A 21601-nucleotide genomic window follows, 5' to 3' on the forward strand; every position below is an offset into this window, starting at 1 on the left:
CAAGACACTGGGAACAAAGAAACAGGTCTTTATGACCAGCTGGGGGGACCTGTCCAGCATGATCTTGGCTCTTTCAGGGCAGCCACCAGTCTGCAGACGATTGGCCTTCCTCCCTTACCAGACTGAGCTACGGGGAGGAGGGAGTGAGAGGGGCTTCCCAACCACCCCCTCACGCAGCCCCACTCCAGTGTGGGCGTGCAGCAGTGGAGGAGGGGAAGGGGCACAACGGCTCCTGATGAGACATGAGGCCCGAGGAGCGCCCACCCTCTGTGCCCCCAAGATCGCCTTTTCCACCTGGTGTGCTTTCTGTGACATCTGTAAAGAAAGCCCTGGAAACTTCCCCGGGAAGGCCAAGCCTGGCTTCCACACCCACCTTGCTGAGGGCTTCTCTGAAAAGCCGCACAAATTCTTCCATCATCCCAGCCGTGTACACGCCTGAGTCTTGCCACGCCTCTTTATTCAGGCAGTAGTCAACAGTTTTTAATGCTCTCTTCAAAATGACGGAAATAAGGGATAAAGCTGTGTGTCTCACTGATGTGCTGTCCAACTGGGAAGAAAAAGCATTAAATCCACAAATGTCTTTAAGCTGCACTGGTGGACACACCCCTCCCAAGCTGGGGCCTTGGCTGGCTCTCGTCCCTTCTCAGCTCACTCACAGGGAGAGCTGTACCAGACAACTGGTCTCTACACTCTGAGAAGAGTGGCCTGGGGACCCTGCGCTCTGGACCTCCTGCAGATTTGACCTCAGCAGTTGCCGGGAAGGCGGTTACCAGAGAAAGAGTCTGAGAGTTATTTCTGTTTCATTCTCTGTCTTTGTAAGTCTTCTCTGACAACCACTCAGCTCACATGAATTATCTGCATCAACAACAGCGAAGATAGCACCAGAACCCAACCAGCCCCTAAAAAAGCATTTAACATCAGGTGGAAAGATGACAAGAAAGGGCATCAGGTACTTTAGTATGAAAAAACACCTCTAGGCTCCATAAGCCAGCAGCCCTCAACCCCAGGCCTCCGACATCCAGACTCTCTACTTATATTCTGAGTGACAGCCAGGTGGGTCTTCAAAACCCCCACTTGCTGCAGAAACTGAATAATGTTCAAGAACCTGTGCTATTACTCAAAAGAGGGAAAGCTCAGGCCCCGGCTAGTCGCGGCGTGTCCTGGGCCAGCAGCAGTGAGGGCCCCTCCTGGGGGCTCAGGGGACACATGTCTCAGGCCCCGGTACGCCCAACTCAACCAGCTCCAGGTGATTCCCCAGGACAGGAAGGTCCGGGAGCAGCGGCTGGGATACTGCGGATTTATAGTCAAGTAGAAACAGAAAGGTTTTCTGATGGACTTTTAGTTTAATAACCATGACAGCCACTCCCGCAGTGTTGCACTGAGCTGGGGTTTCATTTTACACATACATCATGCACTAAAGTAGCACTGCATTAAATATTCTAAACCAATAGTGACTCCCACTCCGTAATAGCTTCAAAGGCAGGGCCCAAACGAGCGTTCACACACACACCCGATGGCGGGGAGGAGACCTCAACCAACGGCCTGAGACGCTACCTCCACGTACCTTATTTCGTGTTTTTAAATAAGCTCTTTTCTTTCTGATGCTAAAATGTATGCTGTTAAAAATTTTCAGATAATACTGTAAAGAATAAAAGAAAAATGAAAAAAAAAAACCCCTACAAGCCCACCCCCTAGATACACCAGCGTCAGTGGGTCTCACTGGTGGTAACACACTGGGAAAGGGCCCACTGAAGAGCAGGCACAGCAGTGCTTCTCCCTCGCTGGCCCTGGCCCTGCAAAGACAGCAGCATTGGCAGGAGAGAAAGCCATGTCCTTTCTCTCACCCTGTAGCCACTCCACCCAGGGCTACAGGGTGGAGACGGAACACCCCCTGGGGGCACAACCCCTCTTGCCTGAAACACTACTGTGGGAGGGAGAGAAGACAGCCATTTATATCCCAGACCTCCAGGAGTCAGCTCCAAGGGGAGCACAAATGCAGCCGGCCAAGTGAAATTATCTTCTGCCCATAAAAAGAAGGCATCTCACATATTCCTTTCAATTCTATTTTCTTGCAAGCCCCTTGGGATAAAATACTTTGTGTCTCCCACAAAACAGATAGGCAAGCTAGCTGGGTCCTAATTTGGGTTGTTATGATTTGGTAACCAGAACAAGAGACCTTTCTGCCCAGTCCCACACAGGCATCCTTCTCTCTCCTCCTCACCCCACCACCCACTCTCAGCACAACCCTGGATGGGTATCAAAACACGCTCAAACCTGCTGCACGATGGAAGGAGTCTACACCACTTTACGGAAACTGCCCCATCACCACAGGGGCCAATTCATGCCTGTGCACCCACCATGGCAGATCTTGCTCCTGCTGTGTTCACAATAAGCCAGCTGGCCTGGAGGGACAGGGACTCCACCTGCCCCAAAGGAACCCTAGGCCCTGCACCCCTCTGAATAGCTGGCCTCCCCCACGTAGGTTGTGAGGCCACCTGGGTTTAGGAGGGGCTGGCAGGGCCCAGGACCCACGTGTGTTAACAACTCACACCTAAGTTCACCTACGGCTACAATGCTTTGGCGAAAGATGCACAAGTCTCTCAGAATGTGGCTTCTGATGGGAGTTGGGGACCTTTATAATAAATAATGAGGGAAATTTAAGCATCGGTTTTTTTCCACGACCATGTCCTCCAAAAATGCCTGAAACAGCTGGTCCTCAAAGTAAATATTCCCCAGAAATTTCTTAACACTATTCACTTAAATCACAAAAGAAAGGATTTGCTATGCAAATTTGAGTGCCACCCTGTCCAGAAATCCTTAACTAATGAGATTTTAATACACGACATTGGGCTGTAGCTGAACACACTTCTCTTCCTCCCTTAGGCAGGCTGAGAGAGCCGTGGAGGGATCCAGCAGTCCCAGCTCTGTGCTGGAGCAGGGACAATGCCGTGCACTCCGTCACCCTCTGGCATGAATGTGCCTCGGGCTCCAGGGTCCCTTCCCCAGGTGAGTGGACACTGCCACTCGTGGAAAGCCTCAGGGGCTCACTGACAAAACACGATCCAATATACCCAGGCCAGTATTCTAAGAATAATCCCCAGCACAGCCAGCGGGGTTAGCGAGAGAAAGTTCTAGAAGCAGGGTAACGACTTACATTTAATGCCTGGGTGAACATGGTCTTATTGCACACCAGGGGCACGGTGGTCACCATTACCATCGCCAGGAGCCGAGGCAAGGGGATGAACTCTCTGGTCTGAAACGCCCGGGAAATGTCCGGCTGGGCCTCATAGATCTATGAAAAGGAGAAAAGAGAATGAGCTGGGGCTGGAGGTTAAGTTTCAAACCTGAGGCTAACTGCAGGCACCCCACAGTGAAGCCATTCCAATGAAACAATTGTAGCGACAAAGGCTCGCTACAAGGAACAGGGTCCCGAAGATTAACCCCCAATCCATTTTTTAAAGACAGGTCAGGTCAGGAGACTGGCTGTTACTGGGGCAGTGATCTTCAAAGCAGAGCTGGGCCTGTGGGTTGGGGAGCCTCTTAAAACCTCTGATGGCAAATAAGTCACTGCTGGAGCTAACGACAGTATTACTCATCGGTTACTGCACTTGATAGGCACCTGACAAATTATGTCATCTTCTTAACGCTTCAGGACATCCCTTTGGGGTAGGGATTTTTACATTAAAATAAAAAATGTTTATAGATGACAAAATTGGACCTCAATGAGGCTAAGTAATTTCCCTGGGCCACATGGCTAGTAAGCAGAGAAGTGAGGACTCTCACCCAGGCCTGCAAAGACGTGCACTTGCCCCCTCCCCTTCCCTGGGGAGAGAAGCACCAGCACAGCTCCCAACACGGGTGCTAGACACAGGGCTTCCCTCACCAAAACGAGGGGGAAAGTGTGTCCTTCTCGTCCCAAAATACACACGGAGACTGCATACATAGGCACTCAAGGAAAATGAGAGAATACGTGAACATAAGCTTGTTTTACAGATAACCCATGCCCAGATCGAGGCACAAGAAAGCAATCCCAGGTATTTCCCCACCAGGCAGGCCATAAATCAGAGAGAGCTTAACCGAGCCACCCAGTAATGCCAAAGAATTTGTAGTAGGCACTTCCATTGGTAGTGGGGTAGTGGGGGGGGATGCTGATATCTACGATCAAAAGGAAATAAATGTATAACCACTTAAATAAACAGACCACTATTTCACAGCTTATTTCAAGTTTTTTAAGTACTTGAAACAAGAAGCTTTAAAAACTACCCTACAATTCAGACATTTCACTACTGCCAGCCTAACTGTGCTGAAACTCATCATGATCTCCATCTAAGCAAAATCTGGATGAAAAAGATGACACTGGCTCAACAGATTCAAAAGGCATACACCTCAAAATTCAGCTCAGTTAAAAGCAAAATGTCCTTAAGAGATAAGCACACCAAACTTACATGATCTAAAATGCCCCCTGAAGAACGGCTGAATGAGGTTCTTCACACAGTACAATATATCAGAACGTCACTTCCTCCCGCCCCTGCCGCCAGTCCCCCAACTCCTTACCCTCTGCCTCCTATCCTATCTCACAGACTTTGAAATACTCGTGTGTTTTTACCTTGTTTAGTAGTTTGATATTATTTGACCAAGTGGACTTTACTCTTGGGAGAAAGGAGAATGTGACTTCCTTGAAATATTTGTTCAGTAAGTCCGGGCACACTTTAAGGATGTTCACCACAAGCTCAGCCACCAGTGCATCGTCTGCTGCAGTTTTCAAACCCAAGAGGAAGTGCAGGAGCGTCAGGTTTCCCCCTCTGTCAAAGACAGGAGAAGAGAGGGGTCAGCAGGGAACTTTCACAACACGCTGAGAGCTCATGATACTAACAGCAGCTCCACAGCATCGCCCTCGGTAAACGCAGCCCTAACAGGGGCACAGGCAAAGTCATTTTTGGTGAATTTCCCTCATAGACTAAAATGGGATGTTTTCATGGCCTGTGGGGTTCCAGCTCTCCACCACAGGGCTTGAATTCACTCCTTACTTCTGAGTGGCTGAAAAAGTCTCTACTTTGTCTTGTGCCCATTCCCTCCCTCTCTCCCTTGAGTTCCACTGGACTTCTCAAGAAGAGGAAGAAACACATTTTCTCTATCCATCCCAGCCACCTACCAGTCTACCCAGCAGTCAAGGCTGGTGTCAAGACAGGGCAAAATCAGCAGGGAGGAATCCACTTCCCAAATTGCATTTTGAGATTTTACTGAACCCTTCCCTCCAACTACACACAAAAAAGTATGTATATAAATAAATATATATGTGTAAGTATAAAAAATACAGAGAATGCATTTTTCTTTTGAAAAGGTGAAGTTTTTTTTTACATGAAGTACAAACGAACTGTCACATAGTCCATAGTGCCATAAAATTATTTCTAAAACTCAACAAGATGGCACAAAATCTCTGCAAGGGTCTCCTGCTTCCTATGTTTCTAGCTTATTTCAAATTCCTACACCTTCACTTAGCAGCCCAAATAAACTAAAATAGAATAAAAAGTCTACCCGATGACAATATTCAAAACCCGTCCCAAAGTGGGCAGTTCTCAAAAGTATAAGATGATAAAATAAGAAGCAGGAAAGCATACAGACATTAAAACTTGCAGAAAGGGAGCAACTAGCCTAGAATTTACACAGCCAAACCCACAGGACTTGGTTTTACCCACCTTGATACCTTTTAAAAAAAGAAGCCTTTTCACATCTGCTTGATTGAGAACTCGTAAAATCCAGAAAGACCTCAGAATTTGCCTCATTTGCATGGCTTCTAGGATCCTCAGTTTTGAATCCCCTTATAAACCAACTAAAACTAAGATGCTATATGATAGCTTTACATATAGTAAAAATTCTTCAAAAATTGAATTAGAAAAGAATATAATTTTGATCAGAAAGCTACCCTTTTTTAAACGTTTTAAATTCTTAATATGACTATTTCATGAGCAAAACATAGCTTGTGTTGTCAAATGAATGGAAGATTAAATCTGCAAAAAGTGCTAAAAATACTGCACACACACAATTTTAATCAACGACAACATAATAAAATGAATAGTATTTATATTTACACAGTGGTTAATACGTGCCAGACACTGCTCTAGGCAGTTACCACACTCTACCTCTCTCTGAGGCAGGTACTAATTTTATTTCCATTTTACAGATGAGGTAACAGAGGCAGAGAGGAGTAGTAATCTGCTCAAGGTCTCAGAGCTAACTCCAGAATCCGTCTTCTTAACCCCTACGCCAGGGGTCAGCAAACTACAGCCCACTGTCTGTCTTTGTAAATAAAGCTTTATTGGAACACAGTTACACCCATTTGTCTATGTCCATGGGTGCTTTGGTGCTACAATGCCACAGTTGAGCCATCACCACAAAGACTGTATGGTCTGCCAAGCCTACAGTACTTACTATCTGGCCCTTTAGAGAAAAAGTTTGCCAATCCTCACATACACTATGATGCCTCACTTTCAAACACCTACCACGTGCCAGGCACTGTCCTAGGCACTGGGGATCCGAAACAGGCTAGCCTCTGCTCTCACTGATTCTCACCTATCAGATAATGAACAAGCAAATAAATAAATATGTAGGGTGGCGGTAAGTCACAGTCAGAAGCAAGAGCCAGGCAAAAGGATAGTGACAGAGGAAAGGCTATTTCAGAAAAGGGCCACCAGGGAAGGTCTCTCTGATGTGGTGACATTAGCATGAAGACTTGAATGAAGTGCGGGAAAAAGGCTTACAACTATTGGGAAACCATGCATTTCAACTTTCTCAAAGCTTTCCATTATTTCCCCACAAACCAAATTCTCTTCCTCTACCCTAAGCGCAAACATTTGTCTTTTGCACATGGCTTCAAAAAATTTACATAAACCACAGCTTATTTAAACAGACCCACACCCACAAGTAGATTCAGTATGCTCATTAAATGATCATCTATTTTATGGGTCTACTTCAGCGGGAAAAAAAGGTGTGTTTTAAGCATGGTATTATATTAGACGATGAAAGTCTGCTGTTCATTTTAATAGGAAGACAAGCTTTTTCTTACTCCAGAAAGAAGAGTAGGATAGAGAGAAAAGCTGTATCACCAAACAAATTAAAGGAAAAAAAATGATATGGCAAATTAATTCATGATAATCTCAGAATCAAAACAAGTCCAAAATCACAACCAGGGAGAAAAATTCCCACTGTGTTATCCCATTCTGAAGGAACTAGTCATTTCCTGACTGGTTAAAACTCAATCAGACCATCTATATCCTTATAATAAAATGCCAAAGGGGTAAAAAATAAGAGTCATTCACAATCGCCAGAAAATATGTCCAATATTTTTATTGTCAAACGGGAAAAAAGCAGGTTGATGAACAACATACCTAGCAGCAGGCCATTTTGGTTGTTAAAAAATAACATGGATATGTACTATAGTTATATGACTACAAAGACAAAGCCAAAAGAATATCATCTAAACTACTAGCTTTCGACTATATGTGAAATATCATAATTGTGAAATATGAAACAAAATATAAAAATAAAATTTTGAAATCCTAAGGTGTCAGCACCCTCTTCAAGGAGAGGGAAGACTGTTGAGCTGTTATGAGGATGGGCTTCGAAGCAGAGTGCCTGGCTTCAAATCCGAGCTCTGCCACTTACAGGCTGAGTGACCTGACCTCTCTGTGCCCATTTCCCTCACCTGCAAAACCGGGATAACAACAGTACCCACTCTAGGGTTTTGGTGCAGCCCATGTCGGGGCCTGCCCTCTCTGGGAAGGCGGGTATAAGACTTATCCAGATCCAGCCGACACCAGGGTCTTCGAGTAAACACACGCAGCACCCTGGGAGAGATATCTCAAACTACAACTACGTGTCTAAGTCAATTGCTACCCTGAGACCTTTCTCCCGAGGGCACATAATGACCAGAAGCCTCTGGGTCTCTGACTGCTCATCCCTAAAATGAGTGAAATAATGTCTAAATTTCCTGTTTAACCCACTATACTTCCATTATTTAAAAGATTTCCACTGAAAGGCATGTATGTGTGACTTCTAAGGAACACACTTCAGATTCTAAGAGTGTTACACCTTACCTGCCAAAGGTACCGAGAGACGCATCATAAAAATTAATCCCATGCTTGAGCGAACAGCAAAGATCCATCAGGAAGCTGTGAACGAGCTCCCTCACCATGGTCTTCCCTGCGTCTTCAGGAGAAGCCTACAAGGGTTTACAAAAATTCGATGAAAATCCCAAGCTCATAAACCTTAGAACAGCTACAGAGTAAAAACTGAACAATATCCCAGGCCTAATGACAATGCAGACAACATTTTAAATTAAACACTTGGTATCACTCCAAAAAAAGAGGAACACCAATCAAGATAAGAATAATACTCTTAAGGGGGGCAAGTTAAAACCTGTGTTTTCAAACAAGCTTAAGAATGACTTAATTTCTCCTGCTCTTTTGAATAAAATTCCACATTTGGGAGTGTTTTTATTAAGCCCTCAAGGCTTCCTGGTAATAGAGCTTACAAAGCATGTTCAGAAAGCAGGACGTAGGCGACTCATGAAGATAAAAGGAAGTAAAATAGTGGGCTCTTGAGAGGTAAATGATTACAAAGTTAACAGGAAGCCTGAGCCCTCACTATTCTGGCCAAGTCCATGTTCAGAAACACCCTGAGGAAAATAAAAATGAAGAGAATTAAAAGGTACATCAGCCGCGGGTCAATGCGCGAGCAAATGTTCTAATGTAGCACTTGTTACAAAATAAATCATACATGTCCATGGTGGAGGAAATCGAGGCTCCCTAGACACCTAGGATCCTGAAGGAAAAGCAACAGGTCTTAAAACTCCAAAAGCTGGATATGAGAAGAATGGAAGGAAGGAAAAGAAGAGGTAAATGAGAGGAGGAAGAGAGAGCCGGGATCAACCCTATAAACCTATTGGGCAAGAATTGCAGGGAAAATTAAGATGTCACTCAGCTAAAGGCAATAGTTTTCTCATCAAAAAAAAAGTTTAATATCGTGATACCTCAGAGGTTAGAAACAATCTTATTGTAAAAAAAATAAAATTTTAAAAATCATATTGCATCTAAGTGGAAAATTAATATAACCACAAGCCAAATGAAACATCAAATGGAGGGACTTTTTTAAAGGCAGATGTAGATTCTTCAGTCTCCCAGCTGTTAAGGATCACACACTAAGGAGGCCACCTGAAACGCAAACGTGACTGTACCTTGACATCTTCCATGTTCACATCAACAATCCCATTCCAGCTGTACAGAGATGCTATATGGTTCAGTAACTGCCCGGTAAAGAAACGCACTTTCTGGGTTTTTGTGATGTTTTTATTGTGAACTACCTGAAAACAATAAAACAATAAAACAAATGAATTTCAAGGAATTCAATTATTTTTAAAATAAAAATTATTTTATGTTTAGTGTTTATTGCTTTTTGTCATTATAAAAATAATGCAGGCTTATGGCAGAAAATTTGGCCAAAAAAGGGGAAAAACTTAAAAAGAAAAACAAAATTCACCAACATCCCCACCACTCTAGGACACAGCATTTTGGTACAATTCCTTTCAGTCCTCCTCCTACCCACACAACATACATGTGCATGTTCTTCCTTTTTTTTTTTTTGCCTCTTTGAGATTATATTTATACATAGTTTTGTGCCTGCTTTTACTTACGTAGCATGAGCTTTCCCCAGATCATTAAAAATCCCTTTAGCCCATCACTTTGGAAGGCTGAATATCACTCTACCCTATGAGTTGACTATAACTTATATAACATTCCCTGAGTATGTGCAATTAGGTTGTTTCCAAACTCTGACTATGATCAGCATCCTTGTACCAAGTCTTCACTGCATCCCTGAGTGTGGACTTGGAATGGTGGCACAGGTTCTCAGCTCCACCCAAACCTACCCTCAGAATCTCAGGATGTGACCAGGGTATGTGTATTTCAAATATGTTCCCAGGGGGGTTCTGAGGCAGCCCCTCCTATCTTCAGGTCTACCAACGTTTTTAAGACCTTTGACACACGCTGCCAGACCTGCTGTCTTCCAGAGGGTTGTAACACTCCTCCAGCAAAGCACCTGATTCAAAGCATCTCTGCTAGCACTGAATATCCTTGTTTCAAAAAGTCAGTGCTAATTTGGTAGGCAAAAAAACCTCTATCTCATTACTTGCATTATTTTAAATCAGGGTTTCTCAACCTTGACACTACTGACTTCTGGGCCAAATAATTGCCATGGGGGACTGTCCTCGTGTCACCCACTACATGCCAGTTGCACCTCCCCAGTTGTGACACCAAAAATGTCTCCAGACATTGCCAAACGCCCACTGGGGGGGGGGGGGGGGGTGCAAAATCACCAGCAGTTGAGAACCACTGTTTTATAAGAAAGCTAAGCATTTTAATGCTAATTAGCCATTTTTATGCAGACTGCCAGTTCATGGCCTTCTGACAACTTTTTATGTTGGGAAGGTCATAGAGTTTTCCTAATTGGTCATTTAAGGTGCTTCTATATTAAAAACAGTGATCCTTTCAGCAAGTTTTTAAATTTCTAGAAGACGCCAGTAAAAGGCAGAATACGCAACATGACACAAAATAACATTTGCTCCCTGCATAAATGACGAATAGTTGTCATTTTCAGCTCACAATGACTCCGATGGCTTCCTGCGAAATGGTGAGCAACAGCTCTTCTCATGTTGTGATAAACAGCAGCCTTGCCTGAACCTCGGCGGCTGCTCCAGCTACTCTGTACCCTTCAGGGTTGTCATCCCCACCACCAAGTTTCTGCTTCAGAAACAGTTCTCCATTCAACCTACCTAACAACCAATATTACCTAGGACGTTATCGCTCCCGAGTCCTATAAAACACTGCAGAAAACGAATGACAGAAACGCTGATGACCAAACACATACCTTTGTTTTCAGTGTGGATAACAAAATATTGACGGTAGAAATCCTATCTTCCTTTACTCCTGAGCTAAAAATGCAAGGAATAAATTCTGAAAATAAAAGTTTCAAAGCATTAAACTCAAAAATATTTTGAATGTGAGGCCAGATGAGAGAACATTACTGCTTAAATGGTATGGCAAACACTGTCATTTACTTTCTTTTTTTTAAGTTTTGTCTATTTTAATCATACAAGCTCACAATAGAAATAACCACGTTCATGACAGAGGAAATCAGTATCTAAAGGTAAAACAATGACAGAACTTTTTAAGGCGTTCAATAGTTCTTTAGTTCTGGTTTACTTTTCTCACATTAACTGAAGTAAAATGAATTTGATATTGATTGTTTGAAAGAGAATGCATGGTATGATTACAGTTTTCCAAAATTTCTCTCTTTGCTTAGACTTGCTCAGAGATCTCTTACAAACGATGGTCATGATTTTATTGATCGGTGGTAGGATTTGGGGTGATTTATATGCTTTCTACTTTCTCTTCATACTTTTGGACCTCCAGGGAACCAGCCATCACAGCTTGATGCTATATCATTACTAATATACCAGTGGTCTGGGGCAGAAGCATCAAAGCAATTCCAATTCCCCTTGCTCTATACCTGCTTAATGGGCACAATAATTTCTACAAAAGCAAATTCATTATTCTTAGAAAAAGAAAAATCAGAAAATACCAGAAAAACCAAAAGAAAAAAATTTTAAATCAACCATAACTCCACTACCCAGGGGTTAATACTGTTAACATCTGGGTTACCAGTTAACTGTTAACTTTCTGATGTATGCATACATAATTTAACTTTTAGTTAATGATGTTACATTTAACTTTTAGTTAATGATGTTACATTTAACTTTTAGTAAAATGGGATACTTTACGGTTTTATAACCGAGTTCATACGCAATCATATGTCATATATATATATTGTTAAAAACTTGAATGTCAGTAAGTGTATTTCTCCATCACTTCTAATAGACGCAGTCTACCTTAGGACTAGTTCTCAACTTACTCACCCAATCCTTTGCTGGTGGATAGTTAGAAGGGGTCTAATTTTCAGCTAATATGAAAATATATGCCCTAATAAAACCCCTACTAACATCCTTAATTATTTCCTTAGGATAAATGACAAGACGTGACATTGCTGGATCAAACATTTAAAAAGTTTTGATGCATGTGGCCAAACTGCCCTGCAGAAACATGAACTGAAGTACAGCCCCACCCCCTTTAGCAGTATAGATGAATACCCCCAAATCACTGCTCTTTAGTAAAAGGCCAGATGGCTGAGATGACCCAGCGGAATTCTAAAGAAACTCCTAGCCCTGGCAACGAGCAGGAAAAATCCTGTCCGCCACACCACACAAAGAAAGTGTCTCCTTCTGCATCAACATGGGCTGACAACATCCAGGGGACCGCCACCCGCACCCTGCTCTTAAATGGCCCCCAGCAGTCACGTTCTGGAAGGAGCTCAGGTCTCCCACCCTGGAGAGGTGGGAGAAGGGCTGGAGACCTGACCACACGGGCCACAGCACCACGCCAGTCATCCTCCAACAACTCGCAGAGCTTGGCCAGGACACGAGACCGCTCCTCACCTCCAGACAGGGCTTGATTCTGGGGACTCTTACTGAACAACAGCCACACGCTAAGTGTGGTCTAGGTGCTGCCATTTACCCTCTTACTGAGTCTTGTGATAAAACGCAAGTGGCCCTAACAGATGAACTGATGCCAAGCCTTGCTCTAGGGAGAGTCACCAGAAGGTGGTCCAGCTGGAATTCTTTGAAGCTCTATTCTGCTATTACTGCTATTCTGCTAACACCAGGCAAAGCCACCAAAGTAATTAAACTTTATTATTTAAACACAATTACTAAGGTAAGCCAGGTGCCAGGGCCATGAATCTGTGTATGTTCTGGAGCCATAAAGCCTCCTTTGTCTGCACGCATCTCTGAGGTTTGCATTTATCCTTTGTTAGGACATCGCTCAGCATTCCAGATAGCATAACAGGAATACCTGTGTTCACGCTGACCAGCGATATCAAAACCACACTGACCCAGGCTTCGCCACAACCGCATCCTGCATGCTAGTGCACACGGCAGCTGCAAAGTCTGCAGACTTTTTTAACCTGGAAAAAATGCTTTGCAGTCGACTTTCTAAAACACTCACAAACAGGCTTTGCTACGAGACGAAGAGGCATACCTACCTTTCAACTCCAGCACCTGCACTATGGTGCTGTCATCACCGGCAATCAAAAAGGAAAGGGCAAACTGAATGTAGGCCAGCCGGACGTCGTGCACACCCTGGGGACGAAGGAGACCACGTGTCACACGCATATCCACACACATACCCGAGGAAGCAGAAACACGGCGGCATGCACGCCCCTGGGGTCCCTAGGTCACAAAGGCCTCCTGGGCTTGTGCCACCACAGGGCACAAGTCCACAACCAGTGGTCATCTCTTTATGGAAACAAAGGGTTTTTTCTCCGCTTTTTCCCCCTCAATCTTCTATGCTACTTTTCCTTCTCTTTCAAGCACTTTCTAAACACAAAAGGACAGATACAATAGGGTGTCCCCTTCCCCAACTGTAATACATAAATATTTTTAGTTTATGGACCACTTTGGTATAGAGCAGAAGATTTTCAGCCCGTCTAAATACCATCTACTCTCACTTGCTAATGAAATAACACACCTATGTTTTTAAAAATCCAGAGATAATGGAAAGACTGGTGCCGTCTTTGATGAGACACCAATGAGGTGATGTCTGGTTTTTATTAGACATTATAAATTCACACCAGACACCAAAGCACAGATGCTGTCATATTACAAACCCAGCGTGGCCTTTCCCAGGATGACAATCTGCACTCTCCTGCAGGTGTCAGCCATGACCCAGGACAGTGGGCATCCTCAACGAGGGCCCAAAGGCCATGACCAGCAGCCAGCACTTCAGGAGAAGTCACCAGAGCCATCTGATCAGTTTCCCCTCCCAGTAACTTTAAGACAAACCCGTGTCTCATCATCCCTATTTCACATCCAAAGAACCATGGCACGTGGTCCTACAAGTCTCCTGTCGGCTCTACCCAAACTAGCACATACGCTTAGATCCTCGGCTGCTGAAACCAAAACTTCCTCTACTTCAGTTATTCCGAAGGTACTTTAATTTGCTACCAAGAAATAAGTTAACATCATGGAGAATTATGGCCCTGAAGGCCTGAAAAGATTAAGGAGTCTCTGTCTTCCAGATGGTTCCATTCCACTCAGTAGTGGCAGCTGAGATGATGATGATGATGATATCAATAACGTTTATTGAGCACTGACTCTGTTCCAGACTGTATGTCAAATACTGCACGTCTGTTATCTCATTTACTCCCTGAGGTAAAGATGCTCACCATGCCCATTTTACAGATGAGGAAACTAAGGCTTTAAAAAACTCACTCAAGGTCACATAACTACTAAGTGAGCAAGTACTGGAATTGGGATAATAAGCAATAATTGTACAAACATACAGCTCATGCTCGACTTTATGTTTGACTATAGGGAAGTTCTTTCTTCTCAGGGCTCCCATGGCATTTTCATTTCACTTTTGCTCAAGGTGCAAGGACCATAGTTGGCACCATTTAGGCTCCCGTGTGAGTATTTAATTAATCCTATCCTGTTCTGTTGGGGATATGTTTCTTCTGGAGAAAAGAAAGGACATCTGACCCATGGTCTGTAACACTGGATGGAGGCCCTGCACATTCATTGTATTTATTGAGTCTATCTCCATCCATGTCACCTAGCGTTTCAGCAATTACACCAATGCTGGTTTACCCTGAACACACTAAGAGCTCCAACCCACCCTCTCCATTCTGGGGACTAATCTGCGGGCCTCTTCACAATACAGAGTTAGGGTACAATGATCACTCAAGTCTTGAAAAGGAGCTGCAATTCTTTAGAGTGTCAGCAACACTCCAGTGCCTGCAGTCACCAATTCAATGTTAATAAAACACCAATTACATTCAAGATGCTATAATCTCAGGCTGAGAGAGGATGCAAAGATGACAAGATATCGTCCCTGTCTTCAGGAAGCTTAAAGAAAACACTGCTCCCAAGCAATCTAGATGCCTCATTGTTCAAAGCAACACATCACCTAATTCAAGCACAGTTAACTTGTTATCCTAGTCTACATATGCCTTGTGTTTCCAAAGAATGCTGGTAAAATGCTAAGCTTCCCTAGTAAAATTAAACTAGGTTTTATCCTTTCCTTGCTAGTTGGAAAGGTTCCACAGGTTTTGGGGGTTTTTGTCCACTGAAGAAACAGTATTGGGAGCTCTGGAATGCTGGTTCCAGTTATCTGCCATTCTAGATCTTTCTATCCTGCTCGTACACAGCAGAGTTGGACTAGATCCTCTCAAGGGTCCCTCCAGCAATGAATTTCAAACTGAAATGGAATGTGGTTCTCATCTCCTGGTGTCCATCTTATAAATCCCAGACAACCCCAAATTTTAGATTCCTAACATTGCAGAGAAACAAGATCCCCAAGACACAGCATCAGCCCCCCTCCAGGCAGCTACCAACATGCCTCCTGCTCATCCACCTGACTGGGCCTCCAGCCTCCGTCTCCAGCACACTCCATCAAAGGCAAGAGGGCCACGTGCCTGCTCCTCATTCCTACCCTGTGACTGCACAGGGTTATTACCCCAGGAAGGAAGCGTCCTGAACTCTTTATGGCCTGTTCTGCAAAACATCGTCTAAAATAGACCAAAACATACTTGGTAAAACTGCTCTTTGGCACAGGATTTTAATGACGCTTTCCTTGGCTGCATGAATATATCATAATCCTTTCTCTTCATGAGGCTTTAATCATTCCCCCCAAAATGTTAAAACACACTCATTAAAAAAACACATCTACCAGCTTCTTCAAAAACTAAATGGCATGAAAACAAGTTTCAAAGATTCGAAGAGATTTAAGAAACATATCAACGAAACACAACATGCGACCCGTTTGGATCCTGATTTGAACCAAGAAGTGTAAACACATTTTTCAGACAGTCGGGAAAAACTGAGACCGAACTGGGCATTAGCTGATATTGAGAAATTATTAATAGCGTTAGGTGCAATAATGGTACTGTGGTTTTGTTTTTAAAAGGTCGTTTTCTGTTAGAGATACACACTGAAATATTTATGGTGAAATATGATTCATGTGTGGGATTTGCAGTAGTAATAGACCGTCCCAAAACAAACTGAAAAGGTGGGAGAGGTGACAGCGTTTGAAGCTGGATGACAGGTACATGGGGATTCATCGTGCTGCTCTCTATTTTTTAATGTCCCTGACATTTTCTATATTAAAAAAGATCTTTTTTAATGTCTGGAAACCATTTCCTACAACATACAAAGTATTTAAGACACCTGATATAAAAGGTTACAAAAAAGAAAGTAAAAACACTTTCATCTTGACAATAACTTCTATTTTACAGCATTGGGAGATATAAATAACTTGCTGAGACAATGAGATGAAGCAGTGCATACGCAGCCTTGCAGCCCGGGTTCTGGCAAGGAAGCCCCAGTGGGCCCTTCCGCGTCACGTGTCTTGGTAGGTGGCCTGGGTACTGATGTATATTTTACTTAGATGGCTGGGCTGGTTGAGGTCCAGAGAGACAGGGAAGGGAATCCGACAAATAATTACTGCTGGGCTGACTGCCAGGTAAGACCAAAGAACCATGGTATTTGCCCTACTGTGCAAACAGCACACAAATTCTCTTTATTAGAAGTGCATTTAAACTTCAGGAGCCATCACTCATTGGATGGTATCTGTTGACACATTAATAAAGCACAGCATCCATGAGACACTAAGACCTGGAACTTTCTTCCTCAGAGAACACCTCATTTGTAATTCTAAGAAAACCCTCAACACTGGGCCAACCTCAAAGAGTCATAAAAGTTACCTAGTGCTACTATGATCAACGCTTCAGTCTATTACCCTGATATAGAAGAACGTAGAAACTCTTAATTCCCAGAAGAATGAGAGAACCAGGTAACATACGGGTACAGAAGTAAATTATTCTAATGAGGTTCCGCACCTCGGCAGACAGGGGCTGCTATCTGTCGGTCTGTTCTTTGTGCTCAGGAAGGGGGCGTGGAGAACTGAGCCGTGGCTGTTCAGGGCACAGGAGCGCCAGCAGAGAGAGCTGATGTGGCAAACGGAAGGAGGAGCTCTGCCAACCTGCAGCTGGCACACGCTTTGGGAGAATCCCTCTCTCCAGTTTCCGAGTCCTCAAACTTGTGCTTTCTCCTCAAGAACCTTTCCAAACCCAAGTGAAATTTCTAGAGCCACTAAGGAACTTTTTTTTTTTTACAGCTCTCCTGTAAACCAAACAATCACACTTCTATTCTCTTTGGCACAATCCAGCCCCTATTCATTACAAGAGTTATGCACAAGTCACATATTAAAAAGCCATAATAGTCCTCTGAGTTTTCTCCAAAGTGGACAGAATATGAATAGGAGGACGGGGACTCTCCACAAGATCCAGGCCATAAGGCAAATGGGGATTATTTCATTTACTCAGTGAAGAGTGAAGATGCTCAAAAGCTAAGTCATCCTCACAGGCAGGCTGGCACTGCGATGCTGAGCCCCCAGAGAAGCTGTCCTTAGATGTCCCTGTCATCCGGGCTCTGCCAGGCAACTGGGCCCCCACTGCCCAGGAGTGGGACCTTCCTTCCTCACAGGCTCCAAGGCACATGTTTCTCCACAGAGGCCTCCTACTCCATCTACGTGAGGATCAAGGCCGGAAAGGAGGAAAAACCAATGACTACTGCCCCCCAAAGGGAAGAGACACCCACGGAGGTACGAGATGCTCGGGGCTCCTCACCTTTGAGTCCCTCTTGGTCACCAGCGTGTACAAGGTCTTTTTATTCAAATCAAAATGGCTGCAGACATCCCTGGCGGCCTCAGGACCCTGGGTCACCATGGCGGCCATCAGGTTCAGGCAGGCTCGAGCCATCCTGCATGGGGACAACAAGGAAATCAGGCATGTCAGGAAGAGCAGAAGCACAAAGCCATCTCAACAGGAAGGCAACCACACACCTGGCTGCAGTTTGCTACCCCCAAACCAGGAAAAAGAAGGAAGGAGACATGCAGACATGCTCCTTTTTTAAAAAACAAAACCGTAACAAAAATTTCAAATGAAGCTAAAATGTTGAGCCTGAGGAGGAGACAAAATGCAAGATACAAAGATGATGGAAATTTCTGTCTCCAGCAAACTGTCATGTAACTAGGAGACCCACATCTCGTCCCTGCCTTTGCAGGGCACAGAGGAAGACGTCTCCAAACGTGAGCTCTTGGCTGCCTTTCCAGTCTGCCGCCACCCAGGATGCATGGTTTACTGAGCAGCTACTACGTATTAGGCACTGTTCTAGGGGCTGGGAAGACAGCATCTTATAGGACAATCAAGGCCCCGCCCACACGCACCTTGCATTCCAGTGGAAGGAGACAGCCAAGAGATTAACACAGAATATTATGTCAAATGTATAGCTGTACAAAGAGACATTTTCTCTACAGGCTAAAGGGACAGAAAGCGACAGTGGACATAGGATGGTCAAAGAAGGTCTCCCTGAGACGACATTTCTGCAAAGTCCTGAAGGCAGAGAGGGAGGGAACCCAGGACAACCTCAGAGACGAGCCATCGGGGGAGGGCCAGCAACGTAAAAGAGATGTTCAGAGTATTCCCAGGACAGCAGGGAGAGCAGCAGGGCGGAGTGAGGGGGACACAGGTAGGAGAGGAGTCAGTAACAGTGAGGGGCCGGTCAACAGAGGAAGGAGGGGCAGAGCCACAGTCACGATGGCCTCAGAAACCGCTCAGCTCAACTGTGTGAGCAGGGGAAAGGTCAGATGCACTCGTGGAGAGCTGAACACAGACCAAACCCAAAGCTAGTCCTGCCACATAAAGGCGGGCAACTTACCTGTAGCCCGAGGCATACAGGGACTCACAGACGAGCTTCATGTGGTTATTCATTAGCTTTTTCACAATGTTGGTACCCACAACATGAAAATGGGAAAGATCGCCTGCTGTCCGCAATAGTATGGCCTCGAAAGCTTGAAATATTAACAGCATCTGCAAAGATAGAAGTGAAACGCTTATGAATTATCTCATCTCTTTTCCTCGTCTACATACATGCTCCTCTTGTCTTAGCCACAGTCACTTGCAGGTTTAAAACTTTCCATTTGCAGGATCAGGCCTACCCAGATACTCGACCAAAGGCAGGAAGGTGACAGCTTAGCAGGCTACCTTGCCAGGCCACAGGCTTTGGAATCTGTCTTGCTCTCATAGTCTAGCTAAATAGAGAATAGCTTGCTTACAATTACACAAACTGAGATGAAGAGTAATTTCTGCTAATGATTGGGCCTCACTGCTTTGGGTCTACAGCCTTACAGCAGTAACACTGAGATTTCAACAGGTTCATAAATATTCCAAATTTTGAATCTCTTTCGAACCAGAAAACAATAGTCAACTCAATACAAGTCTGCAACTATGACACACAGTTTTTACCTATTTCCCTCTTGTTAAAACAAACCAAGAGCACTGAGATTAAGAATCTATGATCTTCCTTTTGGTATTATTCACCAATAAGAAGACAGTGCTTTCTACTAAAATGCTTTCAAAGGTCACAATGCAAAAATGAATGTGTTCCTACAGCACAGGGACAAAGTATCATTTTCTGTAGAAAGCTGGTAACGTCTTGGAAATTTACATTTCATTTCTCTTCATGGAGCTTAAGACAACAGTAGCATTAACTTTCTGCTCTCTTCACCAAGTCAGGTGAGGAATAACGTACTTCACTTTCAGGTCGCTTCTCCCCGCTCAGGAGCAGGAAAATCTCTGCACACTCAACAGAAATCTTTATGTACCCTTCCACAACGTCATACACGTCTTCTCGTGGTAGATTCTTGGCAGCAGAGACAAATGCTTCCAAGGCTGAAAAAAGAGTTGTGTTCAAATGTTAACAAGGACAGTCTCCTCAGAAACCATCACAGCCAATACTGAAATCTTTATGTACCCTTCCACAACGTCATACACATCTTCTCGTGGTAGCGTCTTGGCAGCAGAGACAAATGCTTCCAAGGCTGAAAAAAGAGTTGTGTTCAAATGTTAACAAGGACAGTCTCCTCAGAAACCATCACAGCCGATAATGGGACAGAGGGAGACTTCCGGCAGGAACATCCAGGTGACTGGAACTGGCACCCACTGAGATGGGGAACACAGGAGCAACAAGGAGGTAGGCCTTTCCTCTACTGCCAGTGAAGTCGTGGGCAACAGCTTTCAAAGGAACTAGTATGGAGCAAAAGCAGTTTCCTGATCTGGGGACCCTCCCTGAGGCTGACATTAATCCACTCCTGAGCACCCTCTGGGTCTTCACCAATCTGCAGCTCTCTCCCCCAACCCCCCCCCGAGTGGAGGGGGTATAATCAGAAAATGGATAAAGAAAATGTGGTATACCTATAGATAGATATAGACATATATACAAGAGAATAGTATTCAGCCTTAAAAAAGGAAATCCTGCCTTTTGTAACAACATGTATGGACCTTGAGGACATTAAGTGAAATAAGTCAGAGAAAGACAAATACTGTATGATCTCACTTATATGTGGAATCTAAAAAAGCCAAACTCATAGAAACAGAGAGTAGAATGGAGGTTGCCAGGGGTTGGGGGGTGGGGGAAATGGGGAGATGTTGGTCAAAGCGTACAAACTTCCAGTTTAAGATGAGTAAGTTCTGGGGATCTAATGTACAGTATGGTGACTATGATTAACAGTCCTATATTATACACTCGAAAGTTATTAAGAGAGTAGATCTTAAATGCTATCACCACAAAACAAAATAGTAATTATGTAAGGCGAGATGTTAACTAACCTTACTGTGATAATCATTTCAGGATACATACATGTACATACACTGTATACCTTAAACTTACATATGCTAAATGTCAATATTTCAATAAAGCTGGAAAACAAAACCAACCAACAAAAATCTTCCCTAATGCCTGGCTGAAAACAAAACCCACTAATATCTATCAATTACACTTTCCTGTTCTTCCAGGGAGGCAGACCTATCACAGGAAGTTATGAGAACGTATCAAAGGGGAGAGAGAATCCAAGACAGAAACCAGATTCAAACACAAATCCAACACAGCCTCACTCAAGAGATTCAGCTTTCACCCAATGACTTCAGTTTTGCCACATCTTTCAACTACTTCACCTGCACCCATCGCCTGTCAACCCAGGGTTTCCCTCCAAAACCTGTTCGGATGATGCAGCACCTGAATGTCATGGCGCTCTCTGTGCAAAACCAGGAAATATGGGTACAGTCTTTCAAATCATTAAACATGCTCTTTCTTCTGTCAGAAAGCTTCCTGTCCCTGTCCTACAACTCTGCCGAAAAGCAAAGCCACTTCCTCGGGGTAACCTTCTTTGATCTCCCAAATTCGGGCTCAGGCCCTCAGGCAGCCTGTATCTACCTCTCTTTGGAGGACTTATGCTTACAACTGTCTGTATGTGATTTTACTGGTTGATATCTTTCCCACTCAACTACTGTAAGCTCTGCAATGGCAGGACCCTTGTCCGATTTTTACTCACCATTTTCTCTCTACCCTAGTATATAACAGCCCCTAGTAAATAATGAATGA

At 44.1% G+C, this 21601-nt stretch overlaps 1 protein-coding gene across 3 annotated transcripts in view; it reads right to left on the reverse strand.

The window, feature by feature from the left end:
* The window catches only part of URB1 (URB1 ribosome biogenesis homolog), a 76534-nt gene that overhangs the window by 53872 nt on the left and 1061 nt on the right, over positions 1-21601 (reverse strand). For all 3 annotated transcript variants that reach the window (XM_058523014.1, XM_058523013.1, XM_058523012.1), the window contains exons 2-11: positions 19754-19893; positions 18881-19032; positions 17791-17923; positions 13150-13246; positions 10921-11006; positions 9233-9358; positions 8094-8218; positions 4607-4802; positions 3155-3292; positions 374-547 (exon numbers count right to left, since the gene is read on the reverse strand). In XM_058523014.1, the coding sequence (XP_058378997.1) occupies positions 374-547; positions 3155-3292; positions 4607-4802; positions 8094-8218; positions 9233-9358; positions 10921-11006; positions 13150-13246; positions 17791-17923; positions 18881-19032; positions 19754-19893 (1367 nt within the window). The remainder of the gene's footprint in view (positions 1-373; positions 548-3154; positions 3293-4606; positions 4803-8093; positions 8219-9232; positions 9359-10920; positions 11007-13149; positions 13247-17790; positions 17924-18880; positions 19033-19753; positions 19894-21601) is intronic.

Source organism: Diceros bicornis, chromosome 27 (genome assembly GCF_020826845.1).
Source record: "Diceros bicornis minor isolate mBicDic1 chromosome 27, mDicBic1.mat.cur, whole genome shotgun sequence".
NCBI classification, from domain to species: Eukaryota; Metazoa; Chordata; class Mammalia; order Perissodactyla; family Rhinocerotidae; genus Diceros; species Diceros bicornis.